The sequence below is a fragment of the Euleptes europaea genome, chromosome 9, assembly GCF_029931775.1.
Source record: "Euleptes europaea isolate rEulEur1 chromosome 9, rEulEur1.hap1, whole genome shotgun sequence".
Classification (NCBI taxonomy): domain Eukaryota; kingdom Metazoa; phylum Chordata; class Lepidosauria; order Squamata; family Sphaerodactylidae; genus Euleptes; species Euleptes europaea.
In genome coordinates, this window is record NC_079320.1 from 84,031,625 (window position 1) to 84,048,373 (window position 16,749).

General features: G+C 44.2%; 1 protein-coding gene across 1 annotated transcript in view; it reads left to right on the forward strand.

The window, feature by feature from the left end:
• PROM1 (prominin 1) overlaps window positions 1-16,749 on the forward strand; it is a 120,007-nt gene that overhangs the window by 52,983 nt on the left and 50,275 nt on the right. The window contains exons 5-8 of the mRNA XM_056855288.1: window positions 99-219; window positions 4,931-4,994; window positions 8,010-8,099; window positions 12,421-12,638. Of these exons, the coding sequence (XP_056711266.1) occupies window positions 99-219; window positions 4,931-4,994; window positions 8,010-8,099; window positions 12,421-12,638 (493 nt within the window). The remainder of the gene's footprint in view (window positions 1-98; window positions 220-4,930; window positions 4,995-8,009; window positions 8,100-12,420; window positions 12,639-16,749) is intronic.

Below are 16,749 nucleotides of genomic sequence, written 5' to 3' on the forward strand. Positions count from 1 at the left end.
TGTCGTTTGTGTAGATATTGCTAATTTTATTCCAGTTTGAAACCTGATCCAGGCATACTTGCACAAGTAAGGTAAAATCTTCCTCCTCTCCCCAACAGTATTGGAGTACTTCTTTCTTATGCTGCTAACCAGCACCTCACAACTCAAGTCAGGGGAGCCAAGAACCTGGTGAACAGTAATTTCAAAGACCTGATGATTTTCCTGAATGATACTCCAGGAGTAAGTGTATGCTTTTAAAAAAAATTGCAGAGTAGACAGAAGTGATGCGCAAAATGGTTCTATGACAGAAATTCCATGACAGATAGTTGTCAAAATGGTTCAGTCCCAGTGTCTCCCCAAACTGTGGCTTGTGCGAAATGGTTCAGTCCCAGTGTCTTCTGAATGTACCAAAGGCAAACCATCATCATTCAAAGCTGTTGATCTGCTCTTCTGATCTGCCCTTTTGAGACTCTGTAAGTTCACTCCCATTTCCATGATGTAGCAGTCGCTGGAGGAAGGGCAGCTCTCTCTGACCTTGCCAATTTAGGCGGGGTGCCGAACCATGATTGGCAAAGCTACTTCAAACTGTGGATTCTGGTTTGCTGGTGGATCACGAGCCCTGGATTGGTGGTTTCAATGAAGCCTCCTGATTGGTGATCTTTATAGATTGCTTAAAAACAACGGGCGAAGGTGACTAAAGGGAACCGCCACGTTCACACACATTATATCTCTGAATCCGAGTGCTAGAAGGCAACATCAGGAGAAAGCCTTGGCCTCTATGCCAGGGGTGTCAAAGTTATTTGTTACAAGGGCTGGATATGACATAAATATCACTTGGTCAGGCTGGGCCATGCCTCACCAGCCCACATCGGGACTGGGGAGGGATGGCTGCCTCGGCTGGCTCACAGGCCAGATAAGAGCTCTCAAGTGGCTGGATATGGCCCACGGGCTGCATGTTTGACACCCCTGCTCTATGCCGTTTGTTTGGGCCTCCACAGCAACCGGTTGTCTGCTGTGTGAAACAGGATGTTGTTCTGATCCTGCATGGCTCTAGTTTGGTGCCCCAGTATGAGGGTCTGTGCTGGTGGCCTTCAGCCTTCCAGATGCGGAGTCCTTTCTTTAACCCAGCTCTGCAACATGGGTTCATCTGCGTGGCTTCTGTGCAGTCCCACATGGGGCTGCGCATGCGCACAGGCCAACCACAGAGATTTTTATAAGCTTCGAGAATTGTCAGCTCTGTCAAGAGTGCTTCCCCTCCCCTCGGGTAGCAACAGCCTTCCCACCCAAACCATCATGTTACCGAGGGGTGGAGGCACTTTTCCCCTCAGTTCTTCTCCTGCCACCACGGAGAGAAGTGTTGTCGGTTTGTGCGTTACCTGAGGTAATGGAAAATTCAGCAAAGACGGCACTTTTTAAGAAGTGTAAAACCTGTGGGAGGAAATGACTACCTGTTAAAGTTAAAGGATGCTGACCTGGTCAACACATCAATTAAAGTTCATTTGGCAGCAATTTCTTCCATGCTGGCATTGACTCTGACTCTGTATTTGCTAAGCCTCACTCGAAGAAATTTTTTAAGGGATTGGACAACCTGTTTCCTTCGGTTTCCCCTCCCACTCCACAATGGAGTCTCTCTGGTTTTATCTTTTTTGATAAGGTCATCATTTGAACCTATGGCCACCTGGGACTTGTCAGTACTATCATATTAAACTGCATTTTTGGTGGCCATTACATCAGCTAGACGAGTGAATGACCTCACGGCCCTACGTCGTGATACCCTATTCACAAACTTTTACACAGACAAGGTGGTCCTTAGGCCCAGTTTAACCCACTTGCCTAAGGTGGTTACAAAGTTTCATATGTCTCAGGATATCATTCTACCTGTTTTTTTTCTCTAATCCCCAGTCTCAGGCGGAACACTCCTTGGATGTGAGGAGGGTGTTACTGTTTTATTTACACAGGATTGCAGAGTTTTGGAAGCAGGACAATCTCTTTATTTTAGAGGTCGCAACAAAGGCAATGGTGTCTCTTCACAGACTTTGTCTCAATGGATAACCTCTGCGATACGTCTAGCATATGACAAAGCTAAGGTAGGTACAGGTGAAGGCCCGTTCAATGAGGACGCAAGCCACATCGGCAGCTTTTTCTTCCAGAGTCAACATCCAAGACAATTGTAGGGCAGCTACTTGGTCGACGCCCTCCACATTTATCAAGCATTATTCAGTGGATGTCAATTCAGCACGAGAAGCAGCTGTGGGGAGAGCAGTTCTACAATCACTGTTCAAGTAGCAGTCATGCTCCTGCCTCCTTGGTAAGAGAGCTTGCTATTCTCCCATGTGGGACTGCACAGAAGCCATGCAGATGAAAAGCAGAGTTGCGCTTACCTGTAACTGTTGTTCATCTAGTGGTCTTCTGTGCAGGCACACATCCCTCCCTTCTTCCCCGCAGTGGACTGCTTTTTTAACCTGCAGAGGTGGTCTGCGATGGCAGGTGGGAGAACTGAGGGAAAGAGCGCCCCCCCCTCGGTCACGTGATGGTTTGGGCAGGAAGTCTGTTGCTACCCGAGTGGAGGGGGAGAGCTCTTGGCAGAGCCAACAATTCTAGAAACGTATAAAAATCTCCATGGCTGACCTGTGCGCATGCGCACTCCCATGTGTGCCTGCACAGAAGACCACTAGATGAACAACAGTTACTGGTAAGTGCAGCTCTGTTTATTTGCTTCTCATTTTCAATCTTTATATATACCTATACTCTCTGTCTAGGTCTGTTCTTTTCAGTCTCTTCTCTTATTTTGCCAGTCACTTTCTCCTTTTCCTTTCTCTCCTCTCCCCTTCTAAAAGGTGACAGTGGTGCCCCTAATGACACCCACACCAGGATGGTGTAGTGGTTAAGAGCGGTGGACTCTAATCTGGAGAACCAGGTTTGATTCCCCACTCCTCCACATGAGCAGCAGACTCTAATCTGGAGGACTGGGTTGGTTTCCCCACTCCTACACATGAAGCCAGCTGGGTGACCTTGGGCTAGTCACGGTTCTCTTAAAGCTGTCTCAGCCTCACCCACCTCACAAGGTGTCTGTTGTGGGGAGAGGAAGGGAAAGAGATTGTAAGCTGGTTTGGTTCTCCTTAAAAGATAGATAAAGTTGGCATATAAAAACCAGCTCTTCTCCTCCTCCTCCTCCTGCTGCCCTTCAGGATCCTTTCATATTTGCTCTTCTGCCAAATGTACGACTAGACCACAGGGGGCAGCAAAGAGGCACTCCTTCAGGGCACAGTGAGTAGCTCTTCTTGTGACTGTTCCAGACCTCTGTGTGTTCTCATAGATCCTCTCATTCTCTTTCCCCTAGGTCAGGGGTCTGCAAACTGTGGCTCCTGAGCCGCATGCGGCTCTTTGGCCCGTTGAGTGCGGCTCTCTGAACTTGGTTCGGAGCCCCTGCTCTCGCGCCCGCTCACGCCGGCAGTCGGGCTGCGGAGCCGGCGCACCTGAGAGAGAGAGAGAGAGAGAGAGAGAGAGAGAGAGAGCGCAAGAGAGCAGGCGAGCGGGCGTGCTGTCTCTCCCCCCCCCCCGCCGTGGAGAATGGCCAGGTCCCCCTTTCCCTCAATGGTTGGGAGGCTAAAACCTCCCCTCTAGCCGCGCGATTGCTGGGTGGGCGGCTGGGCGGTTCCTGCCCCCCCTATCAGCTGTTCGACGGGGCGGGCTTCCTTTGGTAGACCTGGCCTCCGGCTGAGTCCCATTGGGAGGCTATGTCTACCCACTGGCTTTCTTGGCGGTAGACCTGGACTCCGAGGAGGGGAAAAAGTCCCCCTTCAGAGGCCAGGTCTACCAATTGGCTTCTATGGGCCTCCGGAGGCCAGGTCTACTGCCAAGAAAGCCAATGGGTAGACCTGGCCTCCCAATGGGACTCAGCCGGAGGCCAGGTCTACCAATAGGCTTTTATGGCGGTAGACCAGGCCTCCAGACGAGGCCTCCAGACGGGGAGGGAGAAATGGCAGGGACTTACAATTTAATTTTTATCAATAAATAAGATCACTATTAAGTATGATATCAAGTTTTATTCAGTGTACCTATAGTTTAATTAAGACTTAAAACTTTAATTAAAGTTTATTAAGTTAATAAACAGTGTACCTACCTATATAGTTTAAGTTTAAGAAATTTGGCTCTCAAAAGAAATCTCAGTCGTTGTACTGTTGATATTTGGCTCTTTTGACTAATGAGTTTGCCGACCCCTGCCCTAGGTGGAGGGTATCACTGCCTCCAAACTCTGTTGTGTTCTTCACTAAGACAGTTATCATAGCTAGCTCCCAGCAAGGGAATATCAACAGGCATTGGCAGACATTAGAAGAAGAAAAAGCGTTGGTTTTTATATGCCAACTTTCTCTACCCTTTAAGGAGAATCAAACTGGCTTACAATCTCTTTCCCTTCCTCTCCACACAACAGACACCTTGTGAGGTAGGTGAGGCTGAGAGAGTTCTGAGAGAATGTGACTAGCCCAAGGACACCCAGCTGGCTTCATGTGTGGGAGTGGGGAAACCAACCTGGTTCTCCAGATTAGAGTCCACCTTTCCTAACCACTACACCATGCCGGCTCCTTAACACACTGTTGGCATAGGCCCTGAATTCTCTCACCTATTCCCAATACTCGTGTCCCAACAATATGCTATAAAGGGGCCAGATGAGAAACCCCTTAAAGAATTGTCATCCCTTCTCAGATTGTTTGAGAGCTTCTTGAGAAACTGGTATTTGTGCTTGTTGGACTCCACAAAGAGATTTCTTAGCCTTTTCTACTAAGTGTTCTTTGTAAGGAGTAGAATGTATAATTCATTCATGCCATCCTACGCAGAGCTGCTGCAGTCTAAGACCATTGTGGTGTGAATCTTGCTGCTTAATGTATTGGTATGTGTCTGTATGTAATGAGTTTTTTTAATCTTTAAAAATGTATTCTTTAATTTTTTTTAGCAAATTGAATATTTGGTAAGCCAGTATAATACTGCCAAGAAGAGAGCACTTTCTGATCTTAACAGTAAGTAAAATAAAATATTGTCTTTATTGATGTGCCTTAAGCAAAATATGGTCTTCTGAGCATCTGCTCCCTCTTTGCAGTTGGGAGTAATTGCTCTGAAGTGTCTGTTACTTGAAATGTGTTTTCTCTCTCTCTCTCATGGGTGTGCACTTTCTCTCTTACTCGCTTTCTCCTCCTCTCTCCCCACTCCCCTCAAAAACCTTTAAGAACAAATAGCCATAACATTATTGAAATGTTAAATCACAGGTTTATGTGATACAAAATGAGCCAGGGGTTCTAAATTCCAAAGCAAACTTGTGATTGGAATGTGTAGATGTTAATTAATACAGCACGCTTTCAGCTGTCCAGGGAACAGAGGTTTGCTTATGATCATACCAAGCATCCTTTGATCTATTTAGCATACCTATATTCTTCCCTCAAGAGATGTTACAGGTGATAAGGCTGGGGGGAAGGGTTCAAAACTGTGTTAGGAAAACATACCAACTAACTGCGCTTTAATTACTAAAATGGGAGATTTGCCTGCCTGCAAATCATTCCCCCTCCCACCAGAAATTCATCACCCCAATATCAGGTAGGTAGATATGTATGGAGTATTAGCAGTGTCAGCATTCAGAGAAAGGGATTATCCTTGGCTCATGTTTATGTAGATCAGGGATCCCCAGCGTTGTGCCTATGGGTGCCATGGTGCTTGCCAACACCTTTCTTGATGCCCACCAAGTGTTTTTAGAAAGTGGGATGAGGCAGGTGTGTGGCTCTTACCCAGCCAGGCTTCTGACTGGCTATTTTATGTAGATTATGTATTTTATGTAATCTACTATGTAGATTAAAGTAGCCAAAGTGGGGGCCCACAATACTCACAGGGGTATTTTATATCACTTCTGCAAGGCCTGCCATAGTCCCCCACCTTTGCCGTTGGGTTCACCACTGATGGCAAGCTGGAACCAGCTGATGATGATGAGCACCACACAGCTCCCAGATGCCAGGTCTGCTGAGGCTTGTCCTTCCTAACTGATCCTAGCGAGCCCTGTGTGGCTCCTAATCTTTGCTGCTGGGCCCACCAAGGCTTCTGTCTTGGTGCCCCACCAGTGCCCCCCACTGTCAACAGCAAGCCCCACATGATTTCTGAGCACTAGGGCTGCCAAGCCTTCTCTCCCCCCCCCCCCAATGATTGACCCTGGTGGACCCAGTTTGGATCCTGGCCTCTGCCTCCAGGCTTTCCAAGGCGTTCCCCCCCCCCCCACTGATGACAAGCTCCACATGGCTTCCAGGTGCTGGGCCCACCAAGGCTTGTTTCCTCCCATCCCCCCACGGACACAGGTGGGCCCTGCGCGGCTTGCAGCCTCTGCAGCCAGGCCACCGAGGCTCCCCCTCTGTTGACAATTATGGTGAACTCCTTCAGGCCTGTAGACACTTGTTCCCCCTGGCGGGCCCCACACCCCTCCTCAGGGCCAGCCTTGGCTTCTTGCTGTCGCCGTCCGACAGAGGAGGAAGAGGAGGTAGGAGCATGTCAGCTTATATTTTTGTGGGGGGGGGCAGGTTTAAGCCCCTCAATTTTAGAACCTTTTCAGATTTTTCTGCAAACCTGAGGAGCCCCCCAAGTTTGCCGAACTATCTGTTTTTAGTCAATGTTGGCCAAATTCACAGATTTAGGTTTCTGCAGATGAGCCCACATGCGACTTTCAGAATATACGATTATTTTAGTGGCAGCTGCGACCACAGTTTTATTCTCTCCTCTTTCCCAGTATATTTTAAAATAATCCCTCTTCTTCCCTGGCTTCCTCTGTGTGGCTCCGCCTCCTTTGGTAGCCATTTTGTGGTTGGCTCCACCTCCTGCATTGGCAGTGGTTGTGCCCACCCCTGCTTTAGATTTCCCCAAATACCATTTTTTCCTGTAGTGAGAAGTGAGGGGGCTTAGCACTGTCCGGATATTATGCCCTCTCAACAGCCCTTTGGTCTTCAGGGTTTACCCTAGAAGTGACGTTAATGCCCCGCCTTCAGCTGGCCTGCTTCCCCCCGCCGGCCAGCTGAGGGGTGGCGGGCAGCCCCCTTAATTGGCCAGCAATTGCCCACCATTATCTGGTATCTGGCAACCTTACAGACAAAACCCTGCTTCATGGATCTTACAGGGTCAGAAGGGTATGTAATGTGATTCCTAATACTGCTGATACTGAAAGAGTCAAAGATACTGAGCTTCAAACGGATCTCTTGAGATCCCCTGCATTTATAGCACCTCAACATTCCAGGTATATTCTAGCACCAGCTGCATATTTATACTCCCTAGAAAGGAACACACATAGGAGGGCCTATACACTGGCAGATGTGCAGCCCAACCATCTGCCATATTAGAAGGGAGATTTAAGAAGATCCCCAGGGTGGAGAGACTTTGCCTGTGTAACACAGGGGAGCTGGAAACCATTGAGCGTGTATTTTTTAGATGTCCCCTCTACAAGTCAGCCCGCTTCAATATTATTGACCCTTTGGTTAGGGAAATGGGCTCTGGTGATGAGGGTGAATGGACCAAAAGGTTGCATAATATTGTGCCGTATCAATGAAGCTATGTCGCCTTAATGTACTTCCTTAATCTGTGGAAGTGTAAAATTGGGTGATTCCTAATTTTGTTGGCCTTGGTTGTAAACATCTGTATGGTCAGTTTCTGTTTTACCTGGCATACTAGCCCCAAATAAAATTTATTTATTTATTTATTTACTGCTGATACTGATGTGAGCAAAAACTCCTTTCTAGAAGAGGAAGAGGGAAAAATTTCAGCAAGCATGCTTGACTTTGGCCCAAAGAGCAGTGCAGGGGTGGGGATTTTTGTGTCATGCTTTATTCACACATCTGAAAGGTCTCCAAGTACTTTGTAACCAGATTACTATATTCACCAAACTTTTCATTTTTGTTCTTGAAAAAGGGGAAATACAAGGGATAAAAAGCCTGATGTTTAAGGATGGGTGAGTGTGTTAGGCTGATGCTTGGACCTAATTGTTTTTTCCCTTCTGTCTTCTTTTTGGGCAGATGTGGGGCCGTTGCTTGGCCACAGAGTGCAGGAGAAGCTGGGGAAGCAAGTGCGCCCTGCGCTTGACAGCGCCCTGACTATGGCAGGAGGTAAAAGGGCCGGTTGTAGCATCTATCTAAATAATTCTCTGGGGAGGCTCACGCATCATGGCCGGAATCCAAAGAGCCACACAACTAATTCTGCACTCCCTAGGTTTAGGTTTGAGTCTTTTGAACAGTATCCCACTCTGTGCCACGGAGCAATACGTTTTGCAACTGAGGTGGCTTTCAAAAAGAGCTTGTGGCATAGGCAGACGGAGATAGCACACCGTCTGCTGTTTATTGAACGACAATTTGAAAAAAATGGCCCACATGCTGTTTGGATCCCAGGCTTTCTGTGAATGTGAAACTCACACATGTTTCAGTAATTCAGAGCTTTTGTTTTTGTGCATAATTTGTAGTAATGACTGAAGGCTGAGGACTTTGGATGTACTGCAAAATACTGGAGGAAAACAAAGCAAAATTTAAAGGATAAAGGCTTATAATTTTTTTCAGCAAGACCTTCCCCTCTTCCTTTATTAATTGTATGCATTGATTTTTATCCAAGGGCATTTCTGTATTTTGCATATGTGTCTTTGAGCATTTGAAACAACAAAGAGTCCCTAAGGATTAATTGTAGCATGAATTTTCGTGAACTAGATCTCCCGTTGTCAGATGCGTGAAGTAAAAAATGCAAACAGCAGAATACAAGAATGTTTTTGGCCTCATTTGCTTACAGCTTCTTCCTTGTTACTGTGAGTGTGCAAATGAATGTACAGGTACAGTATCAGTTATACAGACATCCCATATCTGGACTGATCCAAAAACCAGACCCTTCGAGCCAGCAAGCAGGCAGATCCGTGCTGCCTGCTTTCAATGTTTTCTCTCTCCTAAAAAAATAAAATACAGTGTACGCTGTATCGTAGTTGGAGACTGAAAGCCTGCCATTGTTAGTTTGTTTGTTGTTTGTTGCTGCTCTTGTTTAACAGCTGATACAGGTATTCTGGTGAGATAGTTACACCTTTGCTTTCTGACGGGTACACAAAATTATTAAAAATAGGGGTTTTTTTTAAATTACATTTAGGCTATGTGTATAAAATGTATATAAAACATTTAAAAATTTTGGACCCATCCTCAAAAATTCCAAAATATTCCATTATATGGAAAGATCTGAAATATGGACCATTTCTGGTCCCAAGCAGTCCAGATAAGGGATATTGAACCTGTATAATACTCCCCTACCAATTAAAGAGAAAACTGGTTCCTCAATAATGCCTTGGGTTTTGTAGGTCTTGAGCAACTGGTAGACGTGCTAAAACCTCCTAATGTCTCGATCTCCCACGACCCTTGCCACCTTGATCCCCCCCCAAAAAAACTAGTTCAGAACCAGGTCATGATCTTCCTATTACTTTTGCTAAATCCTTGGCAACCTCCCTGCTTGCTTGTAGTTTCCTTCATGTAGAACAGAATTCAAGTCCAGGGAGGTATCTGATGAAGTGAGCTTTGTCTCACAAAAAGCGAGTACACCGGAAACTTGTTGGCCTTCAAGGTGCCAAGAGGCTCAAATTTTGCTCTGCTACTACAGACTAACATGGCTACCCACCTGGAAACTATCATCTTCTTGAGTGTTTTGTAGGCTTCGCTCCCTCAGATGAAGGTGTTCTTGAACATATTTTCTCTTTTGAAGCTACCATAACGTTTTTTTTGCTTCTGAACTTCATAGCACTTGGAGCTTTAGGATGGAACTGCATGTTTGGTAGCAAGCCCTACAGTCTGCTGCACTGTGGCACTGTGGCAGAGGGAAGAGGGTAATGTTTGGTGGAGAGCCAGTCGAGGGAGGGAGTGCTTAACCAGTCCCTTTGCAACCTGCCCTCACATTCCGGCTGAGATGCTGCACTTATGTTTGGCTTCTTCACAGGGAGAAACTGGGTTGGGCTGGCTGCAGGGCAAATGATAGTCATGCCCCCTCTGCTAAGAATCAGGTCCTCACTCTACTGCTGAGAACCTGCTGAACTGGAGACTTGGGTTTCCGCACCCAGGTCTACTGCCAGAATTTATAATCTGAGTTAAGATGGTTCCTACAGTACACAGCTTCGTCCCTCAGCAGGTAGCCTGTAGGTTGGCAGATTCTTTTGGTAAGAAGTAGATACCTTTACTATGTTTGGCCAACATGTATATTGAATAGGATTCCTCAATCCGGCAGCAGAAGGCACTGGTGGTTGTGAATTCATCCTACATTCTCTTCCCCCTCATAGTCACTTCTGACTTGGAGAAGGCTGGTCTCCTGATGTTGGGGTTCCCGTGCGGACTAATAGCTTTGTGTTTTGGGGAGCTGCACCAAGGGAGATGGACTTGCCTTCTTGCCTCTTACATCAGTGGGGGAGGGATTTCACTCCCTTCCATGAACAATGCCAGGCCTGCCTGGTGGTTAATCTGTGCAGGTCCCACAACTCTGGGACTCCAAGGCTGGAATACATTGCTGGGGGGGGGGGGAGAACCCAGAATTGTAGACTCCAATCCATAATTTCTTTGTTCTGTGCAACTGGAAGTGTTTTGGATGCCTCCCCAAAATCTTTTCTCCTCATGCATCTTCATTCTCCTCTCTTTGCTTTGTTTCTGTTTGTCTGGAAGTCAAAGTGGAAAGGGCCATTAAAGGTAAAACATCCTGGGTGTGTTATGTGAAGTGCCTTCCTCTTTCGTTTTAACCCTTCCTGTGTGGCTCCTTCTGTTGCTGTGTTTCTCGTGTTCCACCCTTCATTGCTCTGATCTCCAAAGGCAAAATTTAAAGCAGTCCTCAGCTGCCCTTTGCCACATGATTGTTTTAGGAGAGTCCCATTCAAATCAATAGCGCTGCTTGGGATCAAGCAGGCTGCACATTGCAGTTGTGAGGCCTGGAATCTGTGGGTAGCAATACATGCCTATTCAGTTCAAGGTGCTGGACACATGAAAGCAGTGAAATCCTAGCAGTAGTTTAGTAGGCAAAAGCCTTCTTGAAGTGTAAGCAGCCAAAAAAGCAGGGGAGGAAATGTAACATAATTAAAGGGCAAGTCAGTCGTGGGTAGTTGCCTTAATCCCCTGATCACCCACTTGCTCTGGGTGCCATGATGCCCACCTGTGTCTGTGCTGTCCCCAAAACATCTTGTTCCCAGTGTAAAGAGCCAGTTCTCTACCTCATTGGAGCAGGGGTGCTTCGGAAGACTTCAGGATGCATCCCCTTTGGGTCTGTTGGGAATGCACTTTCAGAAATAGCTGCCTTTGTCATAGGAAAACGCTTCATGAAACCTCCCAATGTTTTGTACCTGACCCCCGTCCCCCAGGCAGCTGTTCTGTGGTTAGTTCTGCCCTGCCATGGTGGTTTTGTTGTAGTGTTCCCCTAACATTAGCGTAGGTATTCATGTGCAGTGCCTATGTATAACAAATCATATTTGAGTGTCATGCTGTGGGGAGGGGCCATAGCTTAGTGGTAAAGAATCTGCTTGTCAAGCAGAAGGTCCCAGGTTCAGTCTCCGGCATCTCCAGTTAAAGGATCAGGTGATGTGAGAGACCTCTACCTAAGACCCTGGAGAGCACTGCCTGTCTGAGTACTCAGTATTGACCGTGATGGACCAATTATCTGATTCAGTGTATGGCACCTTCATGTGTTCATGCTTGTGTAAAGCAGTAGAGTAAAATGTGCATCTGTATAAAAGTGGATCTCTTCACATTTCTGCCTCCAATAAAAGCTTGCATGTGCAGGAAATCCACAGCACTATCCCTCAGTAGAAAGCAGACATCACCGCACCTTTGCTTACGGCACAGGTCGGCATCAGCAGGCTCCTAAATCAAATCCTATGGCTGTGAATGGTATTGCTTTGTCCCAGCCATACAAGAAGCAGAAGAGATGCAGAAGAAGGGCTGTCTCTGGCCACTGAGCTTGCTAGTAGGGTGTTTTAGTGGGTGGAGTTAAAACTCTGTCCCTCCACACCTATCTTAAATATGGCTGGCTGGAAAAAGTACCTGCCAAGCATAGTTCTAGCAACTCGCAGCTAGACAGAAAGAAGCCCTCAGTGACAAATATAGCTTGATATGTTCTTTTTTCAAGTTTTTGATAGATTGCTAATTGAACTTCTTTCATTTATGATTCACAGGGCTCGTGTCTGTCATTCAGTGGAAGGGTCTCTTTGCATGCTGGAAGGCCATGGTTCAACTCCTGGCATCTCCAGTTAAAAGGACTAGGCAGTAGGTGATGGGAAGACCTTTCCCTCAGACCTTGTAGAACCACTGCCAGTTAAAGAAGTCAAGACTGACCTTGATAAACCAGTGCTCTAATTCAGTAGAAAGCAGCTTCTTAAGTGCATCCCTATTAAACCTATGGCTTAAATAGCTCATTTAAACTTATTTTTAATCCTAACAGCTATTAGAGAAACAAAGGAGGCATTGGAGAATGTGAATGTCTCCATGGAAGTCTTGCAAGAGGGCACCGAGAGGCTGCAGGGCAACCTAATGGAAGTCAAGGGCCACCTGATGAACACGCTCAACGATTCTGCGTGCACCACTGCCCAGGCAGCTTCCATCTGCAACGTCATCAGGAACTCCTTGAGTCAGCTGAACATCAACGCGAACTTCAGCCGAGTAAGATGGATGCTGTCTGTACTTCTAAGAGTCTTGGTTCTCACAGATGGTAGAAAATCTAGGTCTTTCTTTGTACCCTTTCGGATTGCAAATGGGGGGGTGTGCTTTGGGAGTCCACACACATACCTACTTCCTCTTTCAAAATGATGTTGAACATTGGTGAACTTAAACTTTCTGCTGCTACTATGCACTGATTTACCAACTGAGGAACCATGTGTGTTGCAAAGGATTCTGGGATGTGATAGTGGCTCATGCATGGCACAAGAGCATGCTCCCTAAGGGAGGTTATTGTGGGGGATGATGGGTAGTGATGGGTAAGCCAGTCTCTGTGTAACACTTATCTGCAGTTACTGATCATCCTTTCCAGAAGCATCGATAAGCTTCCAGAGAGTTTTGAAGTTCCTACCGATGCAATTCCCAAACCATGGAACTACTTTTACTGAAATTATTATTCTGCTTTTCCAGAAAGCAGTAGAACACAAAACAGTGTCTTGTGTTGATTGCACAGATGCTGTGATAAGTTCTACTACTTTACATTGTGGGCAGACAAATGTCTTTCCCAATACTAGAGACCCTTTCAACAGTGAGGCCAGGGGAACTGCAGCAGGGGAATTTGGTGAGCCGAAGAAGCGTTCTTACTCTCGCTTATTGCCCCCTGTGCTGGGACCTCGGACTTGCCTGGGGCCAGGAGACCCCGTGGTTGGCCTCCTTTCTCTTTGGAGAGCCAGGTGTGCTGGCGATCGTGCCTGTCTGGTACACGGCATGGCGTTTTCCTTGCGGGGGAACACAGTTTTGGCTGGCAAGACTTACCTCCACCATTTTGTGTGCATGTGAAGAAAAGAGAAGGGTGAGTGGGACTCAAAGTGAATTTTTATTAACCTCTAAAGGGAGCCGGTAAAGAATAAGAGGTGATATTGCAAAGAAAAGAAATCAGAAAAATAAGGAGAGGTGGGAGGATGGTATGCAACAGGAAGATCGGGAACTGAAATTGCAGCGGCAGAGACCAGAAAGGTGTGTGTGTGTGGGGGGGGGGAATGCAGAAGGAATGGCTGAATGGGAAATTTCTGTGTTTTTTAAGGGGAAAGATTAGGCTGAATAGGGGGCTTACTGGACTTGTGAGTGGTCAAGCAGGTCTGGAACATAGATCCAGTTCGTTTAGATCCCAAGTGGGTCTGAGAAGGTTAAAATAAAAAGGGAGGAAACCGAAAGTAAAATAGGCTGAAAGAAGTGCAGCCAGTGCCATTGCGAACAGGCAGTGGAACTGGGAAGCTTTGTGAAACGTGTCCCCGGCCAGAGGAAGATTTTCCCCTAGTCCTACCAGCAAAGAAATAACACCCCCCAGAAGAGACTCAGGTTCCAGCGAGATAAAATCTCAAATGCAACTCCAGAAGAAATAAAGAACAAGAAGCCAATTGGAGATTAAGGACTACATAAACAGATTTGAAAGCCAAGCCTGACTCCTAGTGGCGGACAAATTCACTGCACCCAAAATAATGTAGATAAATTGTGCTAGCTTTACTAAACTATTAACTATTGGTTTTCCAAGTGGCTTAACAACTCTCTCAAAGTAGTGCTTGTACCCTATCCCGTACTTTTATTACCTTAATTAATGAAATATATATAACCAAGCATATTAATAATTTAAAAAATTTAAACTAATGAATAACATAGTGGAACCATTATACTAAGAATAATAATATACCATTAATTAATTAATTTGACTATTAACAAGAGATAAATAATTTATTAGAAAGTTATACAGGTCAGAGAAAAGGATTGAGAATAATTGATAAAGATTAACCTAGTGTGTTTATGTGTTACATTGTATGGAAAAATTGTACCAACATATGCAACGAAGAAGAAAAAAGCAGAGAGACAAATTAGACAAAGCAGCAGCATTCTAACCAAAAGAATGGACAAAATGAAGATTTTATCAATTAACATTAATGGACTCAATGTGCCATCTAAGAGAAATAGAGTATTTCATCAACTTGGAAAACAAAAGGCTAATATATAATGCTTACAAGAAACACACATCAAGAAAGCACATGAACGTTTATTGAAGAATTAAAAATTAGGCTATGCATCAATTGCATCAGCTGAAGAAAAGAAAAGGCATAATTATATAAGAAACTCACATTTGAGTAGTATTATGGAAATCAAAGATCCAGAAGGAAGATATTAATTAGTAAAGCTTACATCTACAGAGGGGAAAGTTCTAACATTGGTTAGTATTTTATGCAATGGTAGACAACAATTTTATGATTTTTTTTCCCCAAATCATGATTGACGAACAGGAAGGAGAAATAATTATAACTGGAGACATGAACAGTGTTTTAAACACAAAAATGGATAGATCCAAAAATCATAAAGGTGGACGGCTTCCGAAAAATGTTTTTGAATATATGGACATGTTTCAACTACAGGATGCATGGAGATGCAAAAATTCTACAAAAAGGAGCTATACATATTACTCAGTCAGACATGATTCATATTCAAGAATAGACATGTGATGGATTTCTAGGACACTACTAAATAATCTGGAGAATGTCGAGATATTACCAAAAATACTATCTGATCACAATCCAATAGAATTGACATGGACTGATTTCAAACTGGGAAGTAGAAGGTGGAGGCTTGATGACAATAGCCTGTTAAATCAAGAAGTAATACTGCAATGCAAGAAAGAACGTAAGGAATTTTTTTGAAATAAATAGATCTTCAGAGGTATTGTTGGCCACAGTATGGGATGCGAGTAAAGCATATATCTGTGGTAGATTGATTGCTATAAACTCCAATCTCAAAAAACAAAATTGGAATGGAGAGGAAAAATTAGTGAGAGAAGTTAGAAGACTTGAAGAACAACATATAAAAATGAAAAAAGAGTATATTAAAAGAGATAAAGAGGGGAAAAATAGAAATAGACAAGATTGATATGGAAGAGATGAAGAGGAAAATATCAAAACAAAACATTTTCAAAAACTCAACTATCAAAAAGTTTGGTCAACAATAGAGAAAGACCTGATGAGGTGGTCTAAACTGAAGTTGTCTTGGCTGGGCAGAATAGCTGTGATTAAAATGAATGTGTTACGAAGACTGGTTTTCTTATTTCAAATGTTACCTATCTATGTAGAAGAAAAGATGATTGATAGTTGGTAAAGACAAATTAATAAATTTATATGGGATTGTAAAAAACCAAGAATTAATTTCAAAGTAATGCAAGATGATAAAAGAAGGGGAGGACTGGCACTACCCAATTTGAAATTATATTATCAAGCGGTGGGTCTACTTTGGATTATTGACTGGATTAAAGATCCAGAGCAGGAATTATTGAAGATAGAGAAAGGAGAATGGAAACCAGGTCTACATTATCATCTCTGGAAAGCCAAAAAAACAAGAGATTTTTGAACACGGACATGTGATTCAAGAAGAATTAATGAAAATATGGCTGAAAACAAAAACTAGATTAAGTCCATCACCTGCCCTTTTGTTGTCGCCAGCTGATGCATACTTAAGCAACATAGAAAAGAGTTGACGGATTTTATAAGATACCAGGATATATTAAATAAACAAATTAAAATTAAATCTTGGGAAGAAATCAAACAAGATAATAAAAAAACCGGATGATTACAAAATGTAAACAAGACTGTTCCAACAAGGCAAACTAAAAGAATATACAGAATTCGAAATTATGGCAAATTAAAAAACGGATCATATTTTGGCCAAACTATATAAATTGTTGATTAAATATGAGACTGAGCAAGAACAGATTAAAATATGCATGATAAAGTGGATGCAAAACCTTTAAAAAGAGATCTCAGTGCAACAATGGACTCTGGACAGTATAAAATTCACGGCCAGTAATAACTTGAGAGAAAATTGGTACAAGCAATTTTTTAGATGGTACATCACTCCAATAGACATTTAAAAATGAATAAAACATCTGATAATCGTTGGAAATGTAAAGAGCAAGATGGAACTTATTTTCATTCATGGTGGACATTCAAAAAAGTAAAGAAATTTTGGATACAAGTTTACCAAGAAATACAAAATGTGTTGATAGTTAAATTATCCATGGAACCTGAAATGATGCTTTTGGGAATAGAACCTG